This window comes from Ursus maritimus, unplaced genomic scaffold, assembly GCF_017311325.1.
Source record: "Ursus maritimus isolate PB19 unplaced genomic scaffold, ASM1731132v1 scaffold_2, whole genome shotgun sequence".
NCBI lineage: Eukaryota > Metazoa > Chordata > Mammalia > Carnivora > Ursidae > Ursus > Ursus maritimus.
The window spans coordinates 87,117,263-87,142,127 of NW_024424452.1; the positions used below are offsets into that span (position 1 = coordinate 87,117,263).

The 24,865-nt window shown below is 36.5% G+C and overlaps 1 protein-coding gene across 1 annotated transcript in view; it reads right to left on the reverse strand.

Annotated features, from left to right (window-relative positions):
* RGSL1 (regulator of G protein signaling like 1) overlaps window positions 1–24,865 on the reverse strand; it is a gene marked incomplete at its 5' end in the record, with an annotated part of 122,444 nt that overhangs the window by 8,657 nt on the left and 88,922 nt on the right. Inside the window, 6 exons of the mRNA XM_040634501.1 lie at window positions 2,891–3,065; window positions 7,129–7,258; window positions 9,234–9,342; window positions 9,771–9,888; window positions 11,412–11,605; window positions 22,682–22,787. Coding sequence (XP_040490435.1) covers window positions 2,891–3,065; window positions 7,129–7,258; window positions 9,234–9,342; window positions 9,771–9,888; window positions 11,412–11,605; window positions 22,682–22,787 — 832 coding nt within the window. The remainder of the gene's footprint in view (window positions 1–2,890; window positions 3,066–7,128; window positions 7,259–9,233; window positions 9,343–9,770; window positions 9,889–11,411; window positions 11,606–22,681; window positions 22,788–24,865) is intronic.

Genomic DNA, 24,865 nt, shown 5'->3' on the forward strand with positions numbered 1-24,865 from the left:
TACTTGTTACTATAATTTCTAATTTATGAAAGTTGATAAAATATGAACATCATAGGAAAAGGTATTTGTTGTTTCTGTGAAAATAAATTTGAATGTGTTGGAATGTTCCAGTAAAGGCAAGTTTCTTTTCAAAAAGTTGCTATTGAGTTAGGTGTGACAAAGCAATTTAAAACTTTGAAAAAACAAGTATAAAAATCCAGAAGGATTAAATTGCCTTTAAATTCTCACTCCACTTTAAAGAGAGAAAAATTAGAATTAGCAGATAGCATTTTGGATATAGTTTATGCAAGAAAGATATGTGGATCTCCAATTAGAGGAATGGCTTTGACGTTACATCAAAAGTTTGACAGGTGAGTGAAAGTACATTAGTATGATTTAACATAATAATATCTGTTTAAGTATGGATGTTCCTCACAAAATTAAAAATAGATTTACCATATGATCCAGTAATCCCACTACTGGGTATTACTCAAAGAACACAAAAGCACTAATTCAAAGAAATATATATACCCCTAAGTTTATTGCAGCATTATTTATAATGGCCAAATTATGGAAGCAGTCCATGTGTCCACTGAAAGATTGATGGATAAAGAAAATGTGCCATATTTATACAATAGAATATTACTCTGCCATAAAAAAGAAAGAAATCTTGCCATTTTCAACAACATGGATGGAGATAGAGGGTATAATGCTAAGGGAAATGTCAGTCAGAGAAAGACAAATACCATATGATTTCACTCATATTTGGAATTTAAGAAACAAAACAAAGAAAAAAAGAAACAAATCAAGAAACAGACTCTTAACTATAGAGAACAAACTGATGGTTACCAAAGGGGAGGTAGGTGGGGGGATAGGTGAAATAGGTTGTAAGAATATACTTATCATGATGAATATTGAATCACGTATAGAATTATTTAATCAATATATTCTACATGAAACTAATATAACACCGTATATCAACTATACTGGAATTAAAAGTTTTAAAAAGCTAATCAACCAGAAGCAAGCGAAATCAATAATAATAATGATACACAATGAGTCAAGTAATATAGAGGACTGAGTAACCTGTATGTATGTATAGGAGACTTCCAACTTATATCAATTTAAATATCATTTATGCATCTCCATCTTTATTTTTAAAGTAGTTTAGAACTTTCAACAGTTCTCAAAAAAAAAAAAAAAAGCCCACCACATTCTAAAACATAGACTTATAACCCATTCTACTTTAGTACATAAGGTATCATGTAGTACATCATTTCTATGGGGGAAATGTATTCCAAATTTCAAATCAGTATTCCAGGAACATGCCCTTCCTGATAATGGCAAAGATGTCCCCATTGATGAGGACAGAGAAAGAAGTAGAGACTCTTATTTCTCTTACAGTCACTTGTTTCTTTTTTTTTTTTTTTTAAAGATTTTATTTATTTATGTGACAGAGAGACAGCCAGCGAGAGAGGGAACACAGCAGGGGAGTGGGAGAGGAAGAAGCAGGCTCCCAGCGGAGGAGCCCGATGTGGGACTCGATCCCGGAACGCCAGGATAACGCCCTGAGCCAAAGGCTAGACGCTTAACGACTGCACTACCCAGGCACCCCTACAGTCACTTGTTTCTATCTGCAAATGTTCAAGAACATTTTAAGTCCATTCTCTCTTTCAGAGGTGCTAGACTGTGCCTCATATCAGAATCACATGAGCAGCTTATGGAAATACCGGTCCCAGGCTCCACACTGGATCAGTGAAATTAAAATCTCTGGGACTTCGGCATTGGCAGTATTCACAAGCTCCCAGTGACCCTGATGTGCACCAGTGTTGAGAACCATTTACTAACTCCTCTACCCCAGTGCGACTGTTTTGCAAGTTCACGCCCTGGGCTCACAAATTGGAGAGCTATACATATGAGACTTACTTGGTTAAGAATATTTCTAAGTAGAGAGGTGCTTGGGTGGCTCAGTCACTTAAGCGCCTAACTGTTGATTTCGGCTCAGGTCATGATCTCAGGGTTGTGAGACTGAGCCTTGCATCAGGCTCTGTGCTGGGCATGGAGCCAGCTCAGGCTTGTCTCTCTCCTTCTCTTTCTGCCCCTCCCTGCCCAAAGAAATTTTTCTAAGTAGAAACCGCACTAAACAACAGGTAAGAATAATCTGACCCAGACCAGAAGGATGTTTTGTTTTATATACTTCACCAACGTTGTAATGGAATGACCTCTAATTTTTTCCTACTACTTGCTTTTTTCATAAGATGCATGAATAAGGGGCGCCTGGGTGGCTTAGTCGTTAAGTGTCTGCCTTCAGCTCAGGGCATGATCCCAGAGTCCTGGGATCGAGCCCCGCATCAGGCTCCCCGCTCCACTGGGAAGCCTGCTTCTTTCTCTCCCACTCCCCCTGCTTGTGTTCCCTCTCTCCCTGGCTGTCTCTCTGTGTCAAATAAATAAATAAAACCTAAAAAAAAAAAGATGCATGAATAAAAGATGCATGAATAAAGACATTATATATATATCTGTTTAATGTCATGCGTACACACACAGATACACACAATTTTTATTATTATTATTCTTTGTTCTAACTAAGGAACTATTGGCCCTATGGTGCTCCATAAGAAAACTTCTATCATATTAACAAATAATAAGAAAAAAAGTGCTCCACTTCCTGGGTATAAGTATCATTTCAATATTTCAATCATTTCAATATTGGCAACTCCAGAATACTGAAGAGCTCCTAGGACCTAAGGGAAGAATGGCAGAAACTGATACAATGACAGACAGAATTCAGTGAGATTTTCAGTTGGAGATTCCTGCTTGGCAGGGCTGAAATCACTGTGCCACTTACGACCACTCCAGTCTTTGCTGGATGGTAATAACCAGGGAAAACCATGAGGAGAGATGGGAAACTTACTTCTCCATTTCAGAAAAAAAATATAAATCATTGACTGCAAAGTTGACAGTGATAATTCTGTGGCCAAATATACGGCGTCTAATAAGGGTTATATCACCATTCTCAAGGTCTGTACTCCGGGCATTTGCAGCATATGCAGTTGGGCGTCCTGATACATTTGGTGATGTGGAGAAATCTGAGAGAGAAAGAGGGAGGAATTAAAATCTAGTTTGATGAAGTCACTCTTTCTTGAAGCCTTCGACTTGGGTATAACTAAAATGAAGAAAGGAAACTGGGGACCCATCTTTGGGCCTATTGAAATAGTGATTTCCTACCCTTGGGCTCAGTGTTTTACTTTGACTTGAAGGACTTCTGAAAAAGCTATCTGCTCAGATGGTATAACCACACACACACCAAAAAAATATATATATATATAAAAAATAAAATAAAATAAAAATCAACTGAGTACTGAAAGGTGTTTTCCTGATGCGTGTCTCATAGAAATATAATTGCACTGTAGTTATGGTAATCCACAACATTTCTGCAGAAACTGAATTTGCAGATGTGACCTTCAAAATGGAGTCTGTGGTTCTGATGATGTTATTCTAGGGAATAATTATCAGGGAAGTAATTTAGAAGGAAACTGGGAAAGCAGCACAACAAAAAAGTCAAACATCAAGAGTAAAGAAGAGATTTACTGAAAGAGAGTGGAGCGCTAGAATAGAAAACAGAAATGAGTAAAGAAGAAGATATAAGATTTAAGAAGGTTTGCATTGTGTCTCAGAAAAACAAGGCACTTATTTTAGAAAGTTTCTTGACTAGGATATATACAAAGAAATCTATTCATAGGGATTTAGGGCTGAGAAGACAACAGTTTTGGGCTGTATCTGGCAAGTAGACCCTGGTTAATTGCCTGGCTGGGTTTAATGAAATTGTCTAATCCAGCTCTAGAATCTACTATTCTTCCTATAAAATTCATTATTCTGGATATCTCTTTGGGAATCATTGATCTGGGTGTGGTGTTTCCTATGGTATAAATGGTATTCCTTTTGGAGAAGTGTTACATATAAAATGGGAGGGTACTACAACATTGAATAAATAGCTAGCACCTCTTATGTCCCAGACCCTGTGCTAGGTCCTAGGGTTACAGGACCAAATAAAGCAAAGGCTACTTCTTCCTATCTTCCAATCTCTCTTTATCTCTTAGACTTGAGTTCGAAGGGGAAAAAAAGAGTTTGAATAGTAGGGGAAATTGGTATGATGGTCAGGGATTTTAGGAAAAGAGCGTGCTAAATCCACTCAAGAAATCTGGGAGCAGTGATATACTTGTAAACCAGCTCTGTTAGGGGAGGGGGAGAGCTGATTTGTGGTATTTGCTTATTTCTATAATAAATACTTCTACCATAGTTGATTTCAGCTATTGATGGTCCACAAGTTATCCTGAATATTTAACAGTTGACTCTCAGTTAGGTTAAGATTGTCTGGTTGTATTATTTTTTTAAAGCAAGACCCAACTCTATGCTAGCTACAAGAACACTTTAAATGTACGGCATAAATAGGTTATAAGTAAAGGAACTGAAAAAGATAATACATGCTAACACTAATAAAAAGAAAGCTGGAATGAACCATGAGAGACTGTGGACTCTGGGAAACAAACTGAGGGCTTCAGAGGGGAGGGGGGTAGGGGATTGGGATAGGCCGGTGATGGGTATTAAGGAGGGCACGTATTGCATGGTGCACTGGGTGTTATATGCAAGTAATGAATCATGGAACATTGCATCAAGAACTGGGGATGTACTGTATGGTGACTAATATAACAAAATAAATATTATTAAAAAGAAAAGAAAGGAAAACAAAAAAACAAATCCTGGCTTTGCCACTTAATTAATTGACACTGCGCAAAGCTACCTGAATCTTTCCCATTAGTTTCCTCATCTGTCAAACAGTATTAATAATAGAACCTACTTCACAGGGTTTGTAATGATGATAAAGTCAGCGATATATATGAAGTATTAAGAATGCTTGGCTTACAATAATCCCTCAAATAAATGTTGACTATTATTACTATTATGTGCTAACCATTTTCACATTAAAAATACTATAGCAGGATTTAAACTTGAAAAAAAAAAAAGAAAGCTGGAGTGACTGACTATCTTAATATCAGACAAAGTGGATTTCAGAGAAAAGAATATTACCAATGATAAAGTATTTTTTTGTAATGATAAATGGGTCAATTGATTGAAGGACATAACAATCCCAGAAAAGTCTAAATGATAGACAGAGTACAGATCCCTGGCAGATAGATCTCCCACTGAGTTACAGAATCACTCTTCTTGGGCTGTCTCATACAAAGTTAAGGATGTGGGAACTTGAAGTAGGGTGAAATTAGACTCTCTACAATTCTGGGGCATAAGATTTTGAACTAATTTTATTTAGAAGAAGAAACAAAAGAACTAGAACTATTCTAAAATCCTAAATGTTTGTGAAGCAGTTCCTAAAACATACATACAAAAACTTTTGCAAATTAGAAAATATAACAATATTAAAATTAAAATTCCAATAGAAAAATAGACAAAGGACATAAACAATTCAAAAAGGAATACAAATGACCAACAAATAAAGGTACTCAATTACTAAAGAAACATATATAAGAATGGCACATTAGTTTTCATTTACCAGATTGTCAGTTTTTAAAAAGTGCCTAATACCCCAGGTTGGTGACAATGTGGCACTTATTTATACACTGGTAAGAGTTTAATTAGTGTAATATTTTTAAAGGACTGAATTTTAACTATTTTTTTTTTTTAAGATTTTATTTATTTATTTGACAGAGACAGAGACAGCCAGCGAGAGAGGGAACACAAGCAGGGGGAGTGGGAGAGGAAGAAGCAGGCTCATAGCTGAGGAGTCCGACGTGGGGCTCGATCCCAGATCGCCGGGATCACGCCCTGAGCCGAAGGCAGACGTTTAACCGCTGTGCCACCCAGGCGCCCCTGAATTTTAACTATTTTTAACCATTTACCCATTTCTCCCATTGTAAGGAATTAATCTCATAGAAATACATGATTGCAAAATATGTATGTTTTGCAGCATTATTTGTTATACTGACAATTGAAACAACTCAAAAGTCATCAAGAGAGATGCAGTGATAGGCATTAAGGACGGCACTTGATGTTATGAGCACTGGGCGTTATATGCAATGGATGAATCACTAAACTCTTCCTCTGAAACTAATAATACACTATGTTAATTAATTAAATTTAAATTAAAAACTAAAAAAAAAGGAGAGAGATGAGATTTGTCATTATCAATTCGTACAGTACTATCTCAGTACTATCTCCAGTACTATCACTTTTGCTATCTCATTAATCTTAATTAATCATAATCATTAATCTCTGGTCCAAAAGGCCTGATTGCAGTTCTTGCAATGTGCCATGCTCTTTCTTACTTTAGGATTCTATGCAGACCTAGAAATTTCTCCCCACCTAGTTTGCTTGTCTAACTTGCTCATTCCTGAAGACAAATTATGTCATTTTCTAGAAGTCTTTCCTGATCCTCCCCCTTGACTAACTAGAGTCCCCCTACAATTATCATTGGGATTACTCACCACATAATATTAGCAATAACATTGGCTAACTCTTTCATAGTAATGGGTAAAGATAGTTTGTATGTATTAACTCATTTAATCCTCACAACAATCTAAGGGATAAGCACCATTATTGTGACCATTCTATAGATGAAGAAACTGTGGCACAAAATCACTTTCACAAGGTCCTTCAGTTAGAAAATGGCATATTCAAACCCAGGATATTTGACTCCAACATCTGTGGCTCTTATTTCTGTCTTGCCCTCAGAATGTAAGTGCCGTGAAGACATATCCTATACTGTGTGTTTACTACTATATCCCAGCACCTGGCAAAGTTCCCGCCACATAGTGGATTCTCAAAAAGTGTGTTGAATGAATGAATGAACTCATAAGCCTAGTAATTAAATACACCTATACTACGGACAACAGTTTTGTGAAATGTAAGATCTTGTTGCACTTCAGACTAGTCATTTCCCATTCTTGCTGGCTCTGTGAGCAGAAGCCACTGGACTCACATCCTCTCTAAGCAGGCCTGAGCTTGGACTAGAGTTTTTGCTAGACCCCAGGCTAACACAGGCATGACACAAAGCAACAGCTCTGCAGCTTCTTATCTGGGCTAACTTCTGTGTCTGAAATATCAACAGGAAAGACAGTAAATAGAACAGTGACTTACTTTCCTTGTTGTTTTGTACTTCTAGGTGAAGATATTCTTCAAATTCCTGGCGCTTACTGGGATCAGACACAAATCTGCGGTACTTGCAAAAGCTCTTAATAAAGCTAATCATTTTCATCCAGCCTCTCCTCTGGGGAAAGAGAGAGGGGTATGCCATATTCATTAGAATAGCTGCTGTTCACTGGAAGTCTTCTATGTACCAGAAATTGACATTCATTGTATTTAATCCTCACACACACCTCCTTTATAAGGAATAATATTTAGCTCCAATTTAAAGGTGAGGAAAAACAGAGAATTGTAAACCTTCTCCAAATTAAGTGGCTAGTGGGCAGAAGATTCTGGCTTTACCCAGGCGTGGGCCATTGGCAATGCTCCTACTACAGTCTTTCAGCAGTAAGATTGGAGATGCCATGATTAGAAGAGAGTGTGAGTGCTAAAAATAGGAAGAAAAGGGAGTCAGAGATAAGCATAACTCATAAGAAGGGAATAATGACTCAGGCTAATTTGAAATGTTGAAGAAATAAAGAAATGAGTAAAATAATTTCTAATCATTAAGAAGAGAAAATTATAATTACATACACATGCACCCCCCCACACACATTGTTTAACTTCCTTATCTGTTTCTTAATACCAGCGACTATTCTGTAATTCTTTTACCTCTTGACAAATTGATAGTTGGAGTTAGAAAGAATCTTATTGATCAACTAGTTCAGTTGTCTCATTCTACAAAGAGGGATCTTCAATGCAAGCATGGCTTTAGAGAGCCAGTGGTGAAAGACAAAAATCGCTGGATTTGGGATCAGAAACTTGGGAGTCTGGAGCCTAGCTTTTCTCTCATTGTGTAATTTGGGTCAATTTACTTAATCTGTGTCTCAGTGTTTCCATGTGTAAGAGAGAAACAAAAGCCTTCAGGGTCGTGGTGAGGGTTAGTGATTATATATGTAAACTGCAATGCAGGGCTTGGTACAAAGTAAGCACTAAGCCTGAAATTAAAACACAGTCTGGTTCTGGGTACAATAGTCTTTTTAATGTCCTACACAACCATTCATGGTAACCCAGCACAGAGTTGACTCATGCATGGAGGGAAAAAAAGAAGACAAAGGAGGGAGTAGGCATTCTCATACGGGCAGAGTCCATTTCTGTTTTCAGAAATCTCTTAGCATGATTTTTGGAGTCAGAGCTGGGCTCAAATTTTTCTGATACTAACCAACTCTACAACACATTGAGCAAGTGATTATTTAAAAGGAGCATGTATTTTTTTCTCAAATCATATGAAGACACTTTACTGAGTAACATTCCTGTCTGGGGGAGCATGTGTCTTAGTGGACAAGCGTCTGAAGTACACTGGAATTTACTGATGAAACTTCTTTGTAAAGACAATATTTAATTATTGCCATTTTCTTAAAAAACTATATTTTGGAAAATTGTACATTGTCAATTAAAATGCTTTTGTGTAAACTGGAAAAACATTCTGTCTCCTCTTTCTTCCTTTTTTTTTTTTTTTTTTTTTTTTTTTTTTTTTTTACTTCTGGCATGGAGAAAGAATGAGCTATATAACTGATGAGTTTGGAAGAAAAAAATGGACATGTTCTGCTCTCAGCCCTCTGCATTCTCTCTTTGGAAGTTGCTTGTTTGCAGGATACCTGTGTTTAGGCCTGCCCTTTGTCATTCAATAAGGGGTTTACCCAGGAGGCCTACGTTGTTCCGTTATGCCGTGGCTGCACATGTGACTAAGTTTAATTTGGGTGCAGAGAGGATTATTAAGCCCATTTGGCTTTATGGCCAATCCCTGTCTTTCAAACTAGCTTTTAGTACTAAAAAACAACCTGACATTTTGAACTCCATGTACCTGACCCCTGTCTATCACTCAGTTGGCTCTAGTCACAGAGTGAAGGCAAGGACTTTTCCCTTAAATTCCCACTGTAACAATTTCTCTGAGCTTCGGGGGTCCTCCTTTGTAAAATATGAATTAAGAAACATACCCAAAAAATAGTTGTTTGGGTGAATAAATAAGCTAACAGGAAAACTCTTTTGCATGGCTGACAATGCCCAAGCAGTACTTTCCTTGTCCCCGGCGCCTTGTCTTCACTGTCTTCCTCACTGACCTGGGATTCCTGCAGGTGAGCTGCGGTTTTTGAGGGCTTCTTAGAAGTTTGTACTTCAATATGCCCTTCCTGAGGATAAGGTGGGAACAGCTCTTGGTAATCTTTAAACCTGCCAGAAGGAGACCAAGAATATCAAGGCGGCAAACACCTGGTACATAAACAGTAACAGTGAAGGCAAACCTATCTCAGCTTTGGAGGAAGTCAAAGCGGGAACTGGGATGGTGAGACACTCACAAATACTCTTCTTACCACTTCAATCCTCTGCTAATGTCAGCCTGTCTTTCCTGATCAATACTGTATTGGTCCTTGTTCAGGTAAATGAACTGAAGTGTGTGCGTGCACGCATGCACATACACGTGAACGCACACACATGTGCACAGGTAGGTAGGTAGAGGATTCAAGATAAATTTGATTTTTCTCTTGTAGGGAAGCTCTGGCAGTGAACTATAAACGATTGAGATTCCTTGAGTACTATGGCTTTCAGAAGCCAATGAGCATCTCCAGAAAGAATTATTGCCTTCACTGAGCAATACTCACCACTTTTCTTCCAGAGATTTCATGACAAAGCCCTGTAGCGTTAACAGTGTTGTTGTGCTGACATGACGCATTTGAGAGATTTCTTTGATAATAGGGGCATCACACTGCAGTAGTTCTTCTAAAAAATGCAAGAGAGAGAGAAAAAAGTCATCATCCCCTTGTCTACCTTTTCTGAGGTAGCTGGTGCGTTTTTCATCTTAGAGTCTCACTGTCCCTTATTCTTAATCTGGTTAGACTCTGAGCTCTCCACAATTTGTTTGAAAATCTCAAAAGCATAATTGCAAGGCAAATACAGTCCTTCCATTCAAATTTCAAAAATGAGTGCTTAAGGGGAAGGCAATATTTAAAAAGACTCATTTCTGCAGCTAGTTTAAAGTGTTCGGTTTAGGAAGAGGGCAGAACAGTAAAGGATTAAAGTTAAATTGCTGGGGCAGATGGGGAGGGAATCCAAGATTACAAATAAGTATCATGAGGGCAATATGATTCTCCAGGTGTTCAGAACACTACTGTGCTCATTAATTAGACTTGAAAACTTATCAAGGACAGGATCTGCAAACGCTTCTTTGTCTTCTCCCTGAGAATCAACAAGTAAATAGTTCCTGCACGTAACCATTTGCCAGTTTTACCTCTTTACTTTCATAAAATTTATGACCTTATTTTGGTTATCACAAGCAAATACACACACACACTACACACACACACACACACACACATCCATTTGTTCATTTGTGTCAAAGTAAAAGGCTTTAACTTCTTTGCTTTGCTCTGGATTTCTTTCCTTCGAGGATGGGATTATGCTCACCTCCCTTTCTTTCCTCTAGAATTACAGCTCAACACTTTTTTTTTTTTAAAGATTTTATTTATTTATTCGACAGAGATAGAGACAGCCAGCGAGAGAGGGAACACAAGCAGGGGGAGTGGGAGAGGAAGAAGCAGGCTCATAGCAGAAGAGCCTGATGTGGGGCTCGATCCCAGAACGCCGGGATCACGCCCTGAGCCGAAGGCAGATGCTTAACCGCTGTGCCACCCAGGCGCCCCACAGGTCAACACTTTACATGCAACTTCTGTTTCTGGCCAAGATCAATTTACGTGGGTCAGATTTCCCTCCCTCCACAGGCAAGTAAACAAAATTCATGACACAAAGATTTTCAGGGAGACAGTTCTTCCCAGGACAACTCTCTCTACAACCTACACTAGGTGCGCACTCCAACTTTACATATAACTAACTCCTGCTTTTGTATCTAAATTACTGTCTAGTTGATTTAAGGGTCAAATAACTTGAGTCTGAATTCAAGTTTTCTGTGTTTCATCGTCCTCATTAGTAAAATGGAGTTATTCATTCCTATCTTATAGAGATTAAATAAAATCCCATTTTCAGCGTTGAGTAGAGTTAAATGAGAGATATATTTCACATTTAAGTACAAGTGTCTTGCACTTGGCTTCTCGTAGTAGTATTTACTTTAGATTATTGTTGCTCTCTGCTTTTACTGTCCCTCTTAATCTTTGTCTCAGTACTGCCCATGTGGCCACTGCTCTGTTCTGCTCTTTCAGGGGGCTCACATGAGACAGGTTCTCTGCCAAACTCTTCTCCTAAGATACTAAAAGGAGAAGGGAACAATATCAGGAGAAGAGGATGTATACCAGCAGAGGCTTTGCCATGGAAGAAAGTCTTCATTATATTTTCAAAGACAGACTTGTATATTTTTTCGTTTGTCTCAATACTGATCTTATGTATGGCTACCAGGAATTGCAAGGGGCTTTCAGCCTTCCGTTCTTTGAGGAACTCTCTGAAGAACTCCAAGTGGTGTGTATTTAGAAGGACTTCTGTTAAATTTCTGGAAAACAAGAAAGCATCATTGGTGAAGAGAAAAGGATGGTGACCCTAGATTTTGCTCCAATTAAGGAATGGGGAAGGGTATTTCCCAGACTTTAGCCGTGTATGAAAAGTGGAGTGACTGAATTGGTTACTATGCTTATTTCCTTGGAGATAAATTTAAACTTTTATATATCTACCGTAAGCTTGGTCTAATCATTTGACATCCCCAATAGAAGAGGAGGAGAGGTATTTTAAAGGAGATAATGTCTTTTTTTTTTCCTCCCAAACGAAACCCTTTTTTTTTACATTGTTAATTCAAAGCAACCTCTAATTCGTACTCATTTCAGTGAGGCAGAGTGTGAGTGATCAGTTGTTATTGATCAATATTTCTAAATTTCTTTTGCTGACTTACTCTTTCACATTTCCTTAAATACAGGTGCTCTTAATGTTTTATCCTCAATCCTCTTTACTTTTGCTTTATGATTTTCCCCCTCTGGGTAATGTCTGCATCCTCTGGGGTTTCAGTTTTCATTGATATGAGGAAGTAGATTCATTTCATTTTGATTTTCATTGATACCATATCTCTAGTTCTCATGACCTCCACTTCAAAATTTCAACTGTCCATTCAACCTCATCTTTGAAATAGTTATTATTTAAACCTCTATACACACATCCACAGGTTATCCAACTTATTCTTCCTCTTTTATATACCTATTTCATTAAGTATGATGTTAGCTCTAAGTTTTTTTAATAGATGACCTTTATTTGAATAAGACAGTACACTTCTATTTTAATTTTATTGAGAATTTTTATCATGAACTGGTGATGGATTTTGTAAAATGCTTTTCATTCACCAATTGGGATAATCATGTGGAATTTTTCCCCCTTATTTTATTAGTATCGTTAATAAAGTCATTTTAAACTTATTTAAAATTTAAAAAATAAGTTGTTTTAAAATTATTGTATTAGTTGACTTTAGGATGTTAGAGCAACTGTGCATTCCTGGGATAAATCCCACTCGGTCATGCTGTATAATATTTTTTATATCTTACTGGATTTGGTTTGCTAATACTTTGTTGAGGATTTTTATATCTAGATTTAAGAGGGAAATTGGTCTGTAACTTTCATTTCTTATGATATCTTTGTTTGACTTTGGGATCAAGATAATACTTTTTTGGCCTCATAGAGTAATTTAGCAAGTGTTCCTTTTTCTCTATTTTCTCAAAGAGTTCATGGACTATTATTGGTGTTATTTGTCCTTTAACTATTGCATAGATTTCTCCATCTGTATCTAGACTTCTCTCTGTGAGAATATTTTAAGTTATTAATTTAATTTCTTCTCTTGTTATAGATTTATTCACATTTCTGCTTCTTGAGTTAGTTTCAGAAATTTGGGTAAGTCTAGAAATTTATTAATTTCATCTAAGTTGTCTAGTTTGTTCCTTGAATTTCTTTAAAATCTTATTAATTTCTGTAGAGTCAGTGATTAAGTTCTCCTTCAGTCCAGATTTTGGTGATCTGTGTCATCTCATTTCCCCCCTTGGCCAGTATAGCTAATGGTTTATCTTTTTTTTTTTTTTTTTAATCTGTAAAAAAAACCTACTTGTGTCTCGATTTTTTCTATTTCTTTTTCTTTTCTTTCTTTCTTTTTTTTTTTTTTTTTTGATCTACATTTTGTTGACTTACACTCTGATATCTATTATTTACTTCCTTCTACTTTCATTGAGTTTAGTTTGAATATATCATCCCAACTTTGGTCTCCATTGTGAAGTAAACTTTAATCTTTTTGTAGTTTCCTTGAATATAAGTCATTTTTCTCTTGTAGCATTTAAGATTTTTCTTTGTCTTTCAGCATTTTGACCATGATGTGTCTAGATGTGGATCCTTCGAGTTTTTCCTACTTGGAGTCAGGAAGCTTTTTGCATGTCTTAATTAGGGCTTTAATAAAATTTGGAAAATATTCAACCATTATATATTCAAAAAAATTTCTGCCCCTTTATCTCTCTTTCCTCTCTTTCTGATATTTCCATTATTTGCATGTTGTTGTGCTTACTGGAGGTTCTGTTTATGTTTCTTTATTCTTTTTTTCTTCAAACTGGATAATGTCTATTGAGCTATTTGCAAATCTGCCTCTTCTGCCAAATCTGCCTCTTCTGCCAAATCTGCTATTGATTCTCTCTAGTGAGTTTTTCATTTCAGTTATTGTACTTTTCAACTCCACATTTTTATTTGGTTCTATTTTACAATTTCTATTAATAGTTTCTATTTGATGAGTCATTGTCATCAGACTTTCCTTTAATTCTTTAAACATGGTTTCCTTTATTTCATGAAACATATTGCCTAGAAGACTTTGATAAGTCCAATATCTAAATTACCTCAGAGACAGTTTCTATTGATTGGTTTTTTCCTTCCGTGTATGAACCATACTTTCCTGTGTGTTTTTTCTTGGGAGGTGGGGGGTATGTCTCATAATTCTTTGTTGTTGTTCTTTAAAGTTGACATTTTAGATAAAATAATTTACAGAGTTCTGAGTTTTTTTTTGTCCAGTTTTATCACTGCTTTTATGGGGAGTCAATTTGTGATGTTCTTACAACACCATTCCAGAAGTCTGATTCTTCCTTTTCAGTCATTTTAAAATCTGTATCTTCCCTTCCATTTCTACTCCCAGTGTTTAATTCAAACATTTAATATCACTTGTCTGAACAACTGCAATGACCTTCTAACTATTATTTCTGTCTTCAGTCTCTGATTCTCAGACTCCTTATATATCATTACTATTTCTGCCGGGGTAATGTTTTTTAAATCCATATGACAGGTATTTCTGGTATTCTTGTTCCAACAAATACCAAGGAATTCTCATTTCCAGTTAAGCAATACAAATTCCTTAATAATTCATTCAAGACCTTCTTTCTATTATTTAGTCTCAATCTGGCATTCTAATCTTATGCTTTATGTCCCTTCACCTCTTGCGTTCTATGCTTTAACACCACTGGGCTATTTTTAAGATTTTAAGTACTTTTATATTTGTGAGTTTATATGGTGGTGTCATTTCTTTAGCTTGGAAAGTTTAGCCCTACCCCCAAAATACTCTCATTTCTTTGCACATGCACATGAATTTGTACATGTAGTTTGAGGCCTCTTCTGATACTCTAACTTTTCCTAATCCTCGCTCGAAATTTCCTTCTCTTTCCTATACTCTTATAGTAATTAGCCAATATTTTATTATAACATTATATGGTCAGCCTCGTATTTTATTTAGTTCTGTATTAGATTAAAGGCAAGGACTATATTTCATTTTTTGTAACATTAGTGTCTGGGACACAGTATATGATCAATAACTGTTTATTATATTGAATGAGGGCTAGGGACAAAGTTTAAGAGAATTGCAAATGTGGTATCTCTGGGCCATTCTCTTTTGGTCTTAGCTGAAGATATGAAACTGAAGTATATGACTTCTCTGACACTTATACTCAACTAAATTGGAAAATAGGAATTTCTGTAGACATAATGGAGAGTGGTACAAATTGGAACCGCAAAAGGAATAAATGATTGATGCTCAGAAAAATATTTTCAGTTCCTTGAAGGGAGGTCTATCTAGAGTATTTAGAAGAGACAGAGGACTTACCATTCTCAATGAATGTTATCAGTAACTGAAAACATACTTCAGAAAGCTTTCTCTGTGCAAAATATTCTCCCAGTGACTTTGACTACCAAATTTGTATGTGTTACTATATCTTTATCTTCTTTAAGGATGTTCATATACCTAGTAATTAATAGGTAATTATTGAATATAAAATGAATTACTGAATGGATGGCATGGCCTACAAGAAAATCATATTCAAGTTGAGAAGATGGAAAACATACTTAAAAAAATAAAAAGCAGTAAAAAGTAGTACATGGTAGGTGTTTGTGTTATATTTTAGGAATTTAGTATTCAGACAAGAGGGTATCATATCATACATATATTTGAAGAACTTTTAGTGCAGAGGTGGCACTTATATTAAGGTAAGTAGAAAGAAAGGTAAGTGGACACCTCTGAAAGAAAGGGCCACAGAGTTTTTTCCTAGCATGAAACCTTAATGAGATTGACTCTAGGACTAATTATAAGGGGGAGAGACATGAAGTAAGGAACCGATGTACCTACAGTAGTAAACAATCCAGAAAAACAAATAGCAGGGATATATATAAAGACGTTTATTGTGGTACTATTTATGGCCGTGAAAAATTAAAAAGAATGTAACATCCATTAAAAAGTCCATAAAAGGGCACCTGGGTGACTCAGTCAGTTAAGTGTCTGACTCTTCATTTTGGCTCAGGTAATGATCTCAGGGTCATGGGATCCAGCCCTGCACCAGGGTCCTTGCTCAGTGGGGAGTCTGCTGGAGATTCTCCTCTCCCTCTCCCTCTGCCCCACTCCCCGCATGCTCACTTTCTCTCTCTCTCTCAAATAAATAAATCTTTTTTTTTTAAGTCCATAAAAATGTCCATTAAAAAACTTGCTAGGGATGCCTGGGTGGCTCAGTTGGTTAAGTGTTTGCTTTCAGCTCAGATCATGATCCCAGGGTCCTAGGATTGAGTCCCACATCAGGCTCCTTGCTCAGTGGGGAGCCTGCTTCTCTCTCTGCCTGCTATTCCCCTGCTTGTGCTCTCTCTCTTTCCCTCTCTCTGACAAATAAATAAAATCTTAAAAAAAAAAAACCAAACATGCTACATCTATGCCATGAAAGGTGGTAGAACCATACATACTGATAAGAAGTGATGTCCATGATAGTTTTTTAGGTTAAAAAATGTTCCTGTATAATATATATTGCATGGTGTCAATTTTATAAAGAAATAATGGGTTTAAAATACAAAGTGTGTGTGGAGAGGAGTTAAGATGGCCGAGTAGTAGGGAGAACCCAAGCTTTTCTTGTCCCTTGAACACAGCTAGATAGCTATCATTGTGAACACCCAAGAAATCAATTGGAGGTCTGAGAGAACGAAAACTGCAAGTCTACAAGTAGAAAAGCAACCTTATTTGGAAGGTAGGAGGTGCAGAGAGTTGACTTGTGCGAGATATAGCCGTGGATACATAGGCAGGGAGGGAGCTTGCTTATGAAGGCTACTGCAAAGTATTGTAAGGAGCAGAGTGCAAAATCTGAACTTTTAGAAGTCTGCTACCATGAAGGATGTGCCTGGCTTAAAGGTGCTCAGGTGGCAAAGTGGGGCAGAATCTGAGGAGTCATGGCATAGTCTGAGGATCCCCTGAGTTGCAAGAAGAATGGGTGGCACTAACTTGCTGCACTGTTCCCGGGCACAGTAGGGGGGAAGCCTGCTGAGAGCAGTGGGTTTTGGTGCCGGTTTTTTGGTCTGTTTTGCCATAAACTTCAAACCACTGCACGGTCCTGCTATGCACAGTCATGTCACTGCTTTCATGGGGCTAGCTGGCAAAGGGTAAAGTGCAGCAAGACCCTCCCCCAGAGGAGCAGCATGGGTCTGTGTGGCGGGAGTCCCTAAAATTTGGAGTTTTGAAACTCAGCCATGCGCCTGAGATAAAAAAAAAAAAGCTTGGATGCAGGCAGGGTGGTTCAAAACACACCAAGGATCTAGGTCTTTTGTTTTGCTTTGTGTTTTTTTTTCCTTTTTTTTTTTTTTTAAAGATTTTATTTATTTATTTAACAGAGAGAGAGAGAGCCAGCGAGAGAGGGAACACGGGCAGGCAGAGTGGGAGAGGAAGCAGACTCCCAGTGGAGGAGCCCGATGTGGGGCTTGATCTCAGAATGCTGGGATCATGCCCTGAGCCAAAGGCAGACACTTAATGACTGAGCCACCCAGGCGCCCTTTTTTTCCTTTTTTTGTTTGTTCATTTGTTTTTTATTTTTTATTTCTTCTTTTCTTTCCTGAACAAAATGATAAAATGGAGAAATTCACCCCAAAAGAAAGATCAGGAAGTAGAACTCACAGCCAGGGATTTAATCAATACACATATAAGTAAGATGTCTGAACTAGAATTTAAAACAATTATAAGGATACTAGCTGGGCTTGAAAAAAAACATAGAAGACACTAGAGAATCCCTTACTGCAGAGATAAAAGAATTAAAATCTAGTCAGGCTGAAATTAAAAATCCTATAACCAAGATGTAATCCCAAATGGAGGCCATAAAAGCAAGGATGGATGAAGCAGAGAAGCAATTCAGTGATATAGAAGATAAAATTATGGAAAATAATGAAGCTGAAAAGAAGAGGGAAAGAAAGGTAATGGACCCTGAAGGTAGACTTAGGGGAACTCAGCAACTTGTTAAAACATAACATTCATATCATAGGGGTCCCAGAAGATGAAGAGAGAGAAAAAGGGGCAGAAGGTTTATTCAAACAAATTATAGCTAAAAACTTCCCTAATCTGGGGAAGGAGACAGACGTCAAAATCCAGGAAGCACAGAGAATGCCCATTAAATTCAACAGAAGACGACCATTGCCAAGGCATATCATAGTCAAATTCACAAAATACACAGATAAGGAAAGAACCCTGAAAGCAGGAAGGGAAAAAAAGTCCTTAAGCTGTCAGGGAAGACAGATGAGGTTTGCAGCATATCTGTCCACAGAAACGTAGCAGGCCAGAAGAGAATGGCAGGAAATATTTAACACGCTGAATGGGAAAAATATGCACCCAAGAATTTCTTATCCAGCAAGGCTGTCATTCAGAATAGAAGGAGAGATAAAGAGTTTTCCAGACAAAAGCTAAAGGAGTTCATGACCACTAAACCAGCTCTGCAAGGAATTTTAAGAGGGACTCTTTAGGGGAGGAAAAAAAAACCAAAAGCAACAAAATCTAGTAAGGACCAGAGACTATTACTAGAAACACCAACTCTACAGGTAACACAATGGCAATAAAGTCATCTCTCAATAATCACTTTGAATGTAAATGTACTAAATGTACCAATAAAAAGACAGAGGATATCAAAATGGATAAAAAAACAAGATCCATCTATATGATGCCTGCAAGAGACAAATTTTAGACCTAAAGGCACCTACAGATTGAAAGTGAGGGGACAAAGAACCAACTATGACACTAATGTATAGCAAAAGAAAGCTGGAGTAGCCATACTTATATCAGACAAACTAGATTTTAAAACAAAGACTGTAACAAGAGATGAAGAAGGGCATTATATCATAATTAAGGATCTATCCATCAAGAAGATCCATCAAGAAGATCCCAGATTGAGAGCACACAAATACATAAATCAATTAATAATAAGCATAAAGAAATCCATTGATAATAATACAATAATAGTAGGGGACGTCAGCACCCCACTTACAACAATAGACAGATCATCTATGCAGAAAATCAACAAGAAAACAATGGCTTTGAACAACACACTGGACCAGATGGACTTAACAAATGTATTCAGAACATTTCATTCTGAAGTATCAGGATACACATTCTTTTTGAGTGCACATGGAACACTCTTCAGAATAGATCACATACTGGGTCACAAACCAGCCCTCAACAAGAACAAAAAGATTAAGATCATACCATGCATATTTTCAGACCACAATGCTGTGAAACTTGAAGTCAACCACAAGAATAAATTTGGAAACACCTCAAACACATGGACGTTAAAGAACATCCTACTAAAGAATGAATGAGTTAACCAGGAAATTAAAGAAGAAATAAAAATAAATACATGGAAGCAAATGAAAATGAAAACACGACAGTACAAAACCTTAGAGACGCAGCAAAGGCAGTCCTAGGAGGGCAGTATATTGCAATACAGGCCTATGTCAAGAAGCAAGAAAAGTCTCAAATGCACATCCTAACCTTACACCTAAAGGAGTTAGAAAAGGAATAGCAAATAAAGCCTAAAACCAGCAGAACAGGGAAATAAAGACTAGAATAGAAATAAACAATATAGAAACAAACAAACAAATAAAAACTCAGTAGAATGGATTAACAAAACTAAGACCTGGTTCTTCAAAAGAATTAGTAAAATTGATAAACTCCTAGCCAGACCTATCAAAAAGAAAACAGAAAAGAGCCAAATAGATAAAATCATGAATGAAAGAGGAGAAATAACAACCAATACCACAGAAATATAAACAATTATAAGAGAATACTATGAAAAATTACATGCTAACAAACTGGGCAACTGGGAAGAAATGGACAAATTCCTAGAAACCTACAAACTACCAAAACTGAAACAGGAAGAAATAGAAAATTTGAACAGATACTAACCAGCAAAGAAATTGAATCAATAATCAAAAATCTCCCAATAAACAAAAGTCCAGGGCCAGATGGATTCCCAGGGGAATTAATTTAAAGAAGAGTTAATACCTATTTTTCTCAAACTGTTTCAAAAAAACAAAAATGTAAGAAAAACTTCCAAACTCATTCTGTGAAGCCAGCATTACCTTGACTCCAAAACCAGACAAGGACCCCACTAAAAAAAGAATTATAGGCCAATATCCCTGATGAACATGGATACAAAAATACTCACCAAAAATAGTAGTAAATCTAATTCAACAGTACATTAAAAGAATTATTTACCACAATCAAGTGGGATTTATTCCTGGGCTGCAGGGGTGGTTCAATAGTCAATATTCACAAATCAATCAATGTGATATACCACATTAATAAAAGAAAGGAGAAGAACCATATGATACTGTCAATAGATTCAGAAAAAGCATTTGACAAGATACAGCATCCATTCTTGATTAAAACCCTCAGGAAAGTAGGGATAAAGGGAATATACCTCAATATCATAAGGCCATATATGAAAGACCCTATAGCTAATATAATTCTCAATGGGGAAAAACTGAGAGACTTACCCCTATAGTCAGGAACAAGACAAGGATGTCCACTCTCACCATTACTATTTAACACAGTACTGGAAGTCTTAGCCTCAGCAATCAGACAACAAAAAGAAATAAAAGGCATCCAAATTGGTAAGGAAGAAGTAAAACTGTTACTATTTACAGATGACATCATACTCTATGTAGAAAACCCAAAAGACTGCACCAAAAAAACTGCTAGAACTAATACATGAATTCAGCAAAGTTGCAGGATATATAATCAATGTGCAGAAATCTGTTGCATTTCTATACACCAATAATGAAGAAGCAGAAAAAGAAATCAAGGAATCAATACCATTTGCAATTGCACCAAGAACAATAAGATACCTAGGAATAAACCTAACTAAAGAGGTAAAAGATCTATACTCTGAAAACTATAGATCATGTATGAAAGAAATTGAAGAGGACACAGAGAAATGGAAAAGCATTCCATGCTCATGGATTGGAAGAACAAACATTGTTAAAATGTCTATACCACCCAAAGCAATCTATACATTTAATGCAATCCCTATCAAAATACCTCCAACATTTTTCACAGAGCTAGAACAAACAATCCTAAAGTTTGTACGGAACCACAAAAGATCCCCAGGTAGCAAAAGCAATTCTGAAAAAGAAAAACAAAACTGGAGGCATCATGATTCCAGATTTCAAGCTATATTAAAACTGTAGTCATTGAGATAGTATGGTACTGGCACAAAACGGACACATAGATCACTGGAACAGAATAGAGAACCCAGAAATGGACCCTGAACTCTATGATCAACTAAGATTTAACAAAGCAGGAAAGAACATCCAATGGAAAAAAGATAGTCTCTTCAACAAATGGTGTTGGGAAAACTGGGCAGCAACATGCAGAATGAAACTGGACCACTTTCTTATGCCACACACAAAGATAAATTCAAAATGGATGAAAGATCTAAATGTGAAACAGAAATCCATCAAAATCTAGAGAACACAGGCAGTAACCCTTCTGACCTCAGCCATAGCAACTTAGTAGACATGTTGCCAGAGGCAAGGGAAACAAAAGCAAAAATGAACTATTGGGAATCCGTCAATATAAAAAACTTCTGCACAGCAAAGGAAACAGTCAACAAAAGTAAAAGGCAGCCTACAGAATGGGAGAAGATATTTGTAAATGTTGTATCTGATAAAGGGTTAGTATCCAAAATCTAAAAGAACTTATCAAACTCTACACTCCTCTCCAAAAATAATCCAGTTAAGAAATGGGCAGAAGACTTGAACGGACACTTTTCCAAAGAAGACATCCAATGGCTAACAGACAAATGAAAAGATGTTCAACATCACTCATCATCAGGGAAATACAAATCCAAACCATGATAAGATACCACTTCACACCTGTCAGTATGGCTAAAATTAACAACACAAGAAACAACAGGTGTTGGTGAGGATGCAGAGAAAGGGGAACCCTCTTGCACTGTTCGTGGGAATGCAAACTGGTCCAACCACTCTGGAGAACAGTATGGAGGTTCCTCAAAAACTTAAAAATAGAACTACCCTATGATCTAGCAATTGTAGTACTAGGTATTTACCCAAAGGATACAAAAATACAGATTCAAAGGGGTACATGCACCCCGATGTTTATAGCAGCATTATCAGCAATAGCCAAACTATGGAGAGAGCCCAAAGGTCCATCAACTGATGAATGGATAAAGATGTGGTGTGTATATACATACAATGGATTATTACTCAATCAAAAAAAAAAAAAAAGAAATCTTGCCATTTGCAACAACATGGATGGAGTTAGAGTGTATTATGCTAAGTGAAAAAACCAGAGAAAGTCAAATACCACATGATCTCATTCATATACAGAATTTAAAAAGAAACCATGAACATAGGGGAAGGGGAAAAGAAAAAGGAGAGAGGGAAACAAATCATAAGAGACTCTTAATGATAGAGAGCAATCTGAGGGTTGATGGAGGGAGGTGGGTGGGGGATGGGCTAAATGGATGATGGATATTGAAGAGGGCACTTATGATAAGCACTGGGTGTTGTATGTAAGTGACGAATCACTGAATTCTACTCTAGAAACCAATATTGCACTGTATGTTCACTAACTAACATAAAAATTTTTTAAATAAATAAATAAATAAATAAATAAATAACAAAGTGTGCCTTGCGTATGTGTATGATATATGGAAAGAAGTAAAAAATCCATATAAAGAAAGATAAATTCAGCATTAAGCATGTTAGATTAAAGAGAGCTTGTGTCTGGAGAATATTGCTGTAACCAGATCCTGTGTCTTACCTGGGTCTTAATGAAGGCTTCCTTGCACCAGTCTTTCTGAAGAAGGACATTCTCCTACGTGAGGGTGAAAACACCTTTGGCTGTCTGACAATTTCCGCTGCAAAATCTAATGAAAAATCACAAAGTTAGGTAACACCATGTTATAAAGAACATTTCAGAGAGTAAGAAGGACAAATTAAAAAGGATATTTATCAGACATCGAGTGCATGTGGAAAAACCACAGCACCCACAACTGCCATCATCTCAGGATATTACTGCTGAAAAGAGACTTGGGAATGATTTTTACCCCTGACTTCAGTCTAGATTGTGTTATCCAAGTCTGTTGGCCATTAGGACGAGAACCCACCTTCTTCAGAAGACTCCTAAGACCAAGTCTATTGTATTTCTTCTCATTTCAACACCAAATGTTATCTATCCTTCCCCTAATCAGCCATTTTGACTAGACTATACTCCACAAGACAGTCAGTCTGCCTTGACCCCTCTGTTATTCTATCCTATGCCCTTTCTCTTGCCCTCTGGAACTCCTGCTCTGTAATCAGCAAACTCTCACAGAATCTTGAGCTCTTTGTTAAGTGTTTCCTCTATCTTCTTGCTTTAACTGAAATCATTCTCTTTTCTGAGAACCCTGCTTCCACTGCAAGCTTCTTAAAAGGTATTCTATCATACCATACACAATTTAGAGTGGGTGTCTGGTTCCCTATTGCCATATAAAAATCATTATTTCAAAAAGTATATTAAAACATTACTATTGGAGAATAATAGATTTCAAGATCTCAGTGTCTTAGGAAAGCACTTTGAGGTGAGTATTGTAGAAGAAAATATAGACTATCAACTCATTAAGGGTAAAGATGATATATTACTTATCTCACCACCAGAAATTAGAACATGTCCTAGTTATATAGTCAATGCTTTAAAATGTTTATTAAATAGAATATACTCCCACAGAAAATTTCTATAGGTTTGGTAATACTAGCAGTGATAGCATAGAAAAAAGATTGAAAGCAATAGAAGTATATACTGGTTCTAAATAAATGCAATTGAATAGGTGAAAAAAAATAAAATTCAGACTTATGGAAGACTAGATAAAAAAAAAATCCACACAAAAGAAATTCAAAACCTTCCAATACAAACACTTATAAATTGTGGATAAATAATAACACATTTTAAACTCATATATAAGTTTGCAGAAAATTACAAAATAAAATAAAAACATAGAAATTAGAAACAAAGAGGATGTTAGGAACCAGAGAGTTGAGCTGATGCTCTAGAGGTATTTGCAGTGTTAAAACCACAATAGGTCAGAAGACAAAGCCACTGGCCTTTAGAAAATGGACAAAAAAAAAAAAAAAAACAAAAAACAAAAAACAAAACCCTGGCACTGCTTTCATTCTCAAGACACTTATCAATTATGACAGTGCTACTGAAAAATTTAACAAGGCTTTTGGTAGAGTCTCAGGACAGAAGGCGGCAAAATTGCAAACCAACAAAGGAGAAGGGGTTCTGATAAGTACCCAGTCTTTCAATTGTGATCCCAAAAAATAAGGGAAACCAGAAATAGCTCATCCATCAAAAGGAATAAAAGCCAGCTTTGAACCAACTCAGTCCCTAAATGGATTAAGATTACTTGGATGCTGCTAGTTTAGTGTATGTCAGATCTAAGATAAAACCCTCTTTGGAGAGAAATAACATTATCCAGAGCCTCAAATTATCTCTACAATTTTTTTTTTAACCAACCGTGTTCACAAATAAAGCAGAAATAACAAGGTATTTTAAAAAACCTGACCAAAAACCAAGGGGAAGAAATTGATAGTTGAAATTGACATAGAAAATCCAAATATGGACTTTAAAATTACTATTATTAATACAGTTCAAAGAATTAAAAGGAGTAAAATATCAACATAGACTATCATACAAAGAAAAAATTCTGAAAATAAAAAATTTAATGACCGAAATTAAGAAAATTAAGAATTAATACATTGGTTTAATAACAAATTATACAAAACAAAGTGAGAATTACTGAACTAGGAGTGAGATCAAAAGAAAATATGCAGACTGAAACATATGGAGAAAAATATGGAAAATAAAAAAAATCATACAAGACATAAGCAAGTGGTTATAATGTCAAAAATATGTGTAGTAGGATTATCAGAAAGAGGGAATAAATAAAATGGGGCGGGATAAATA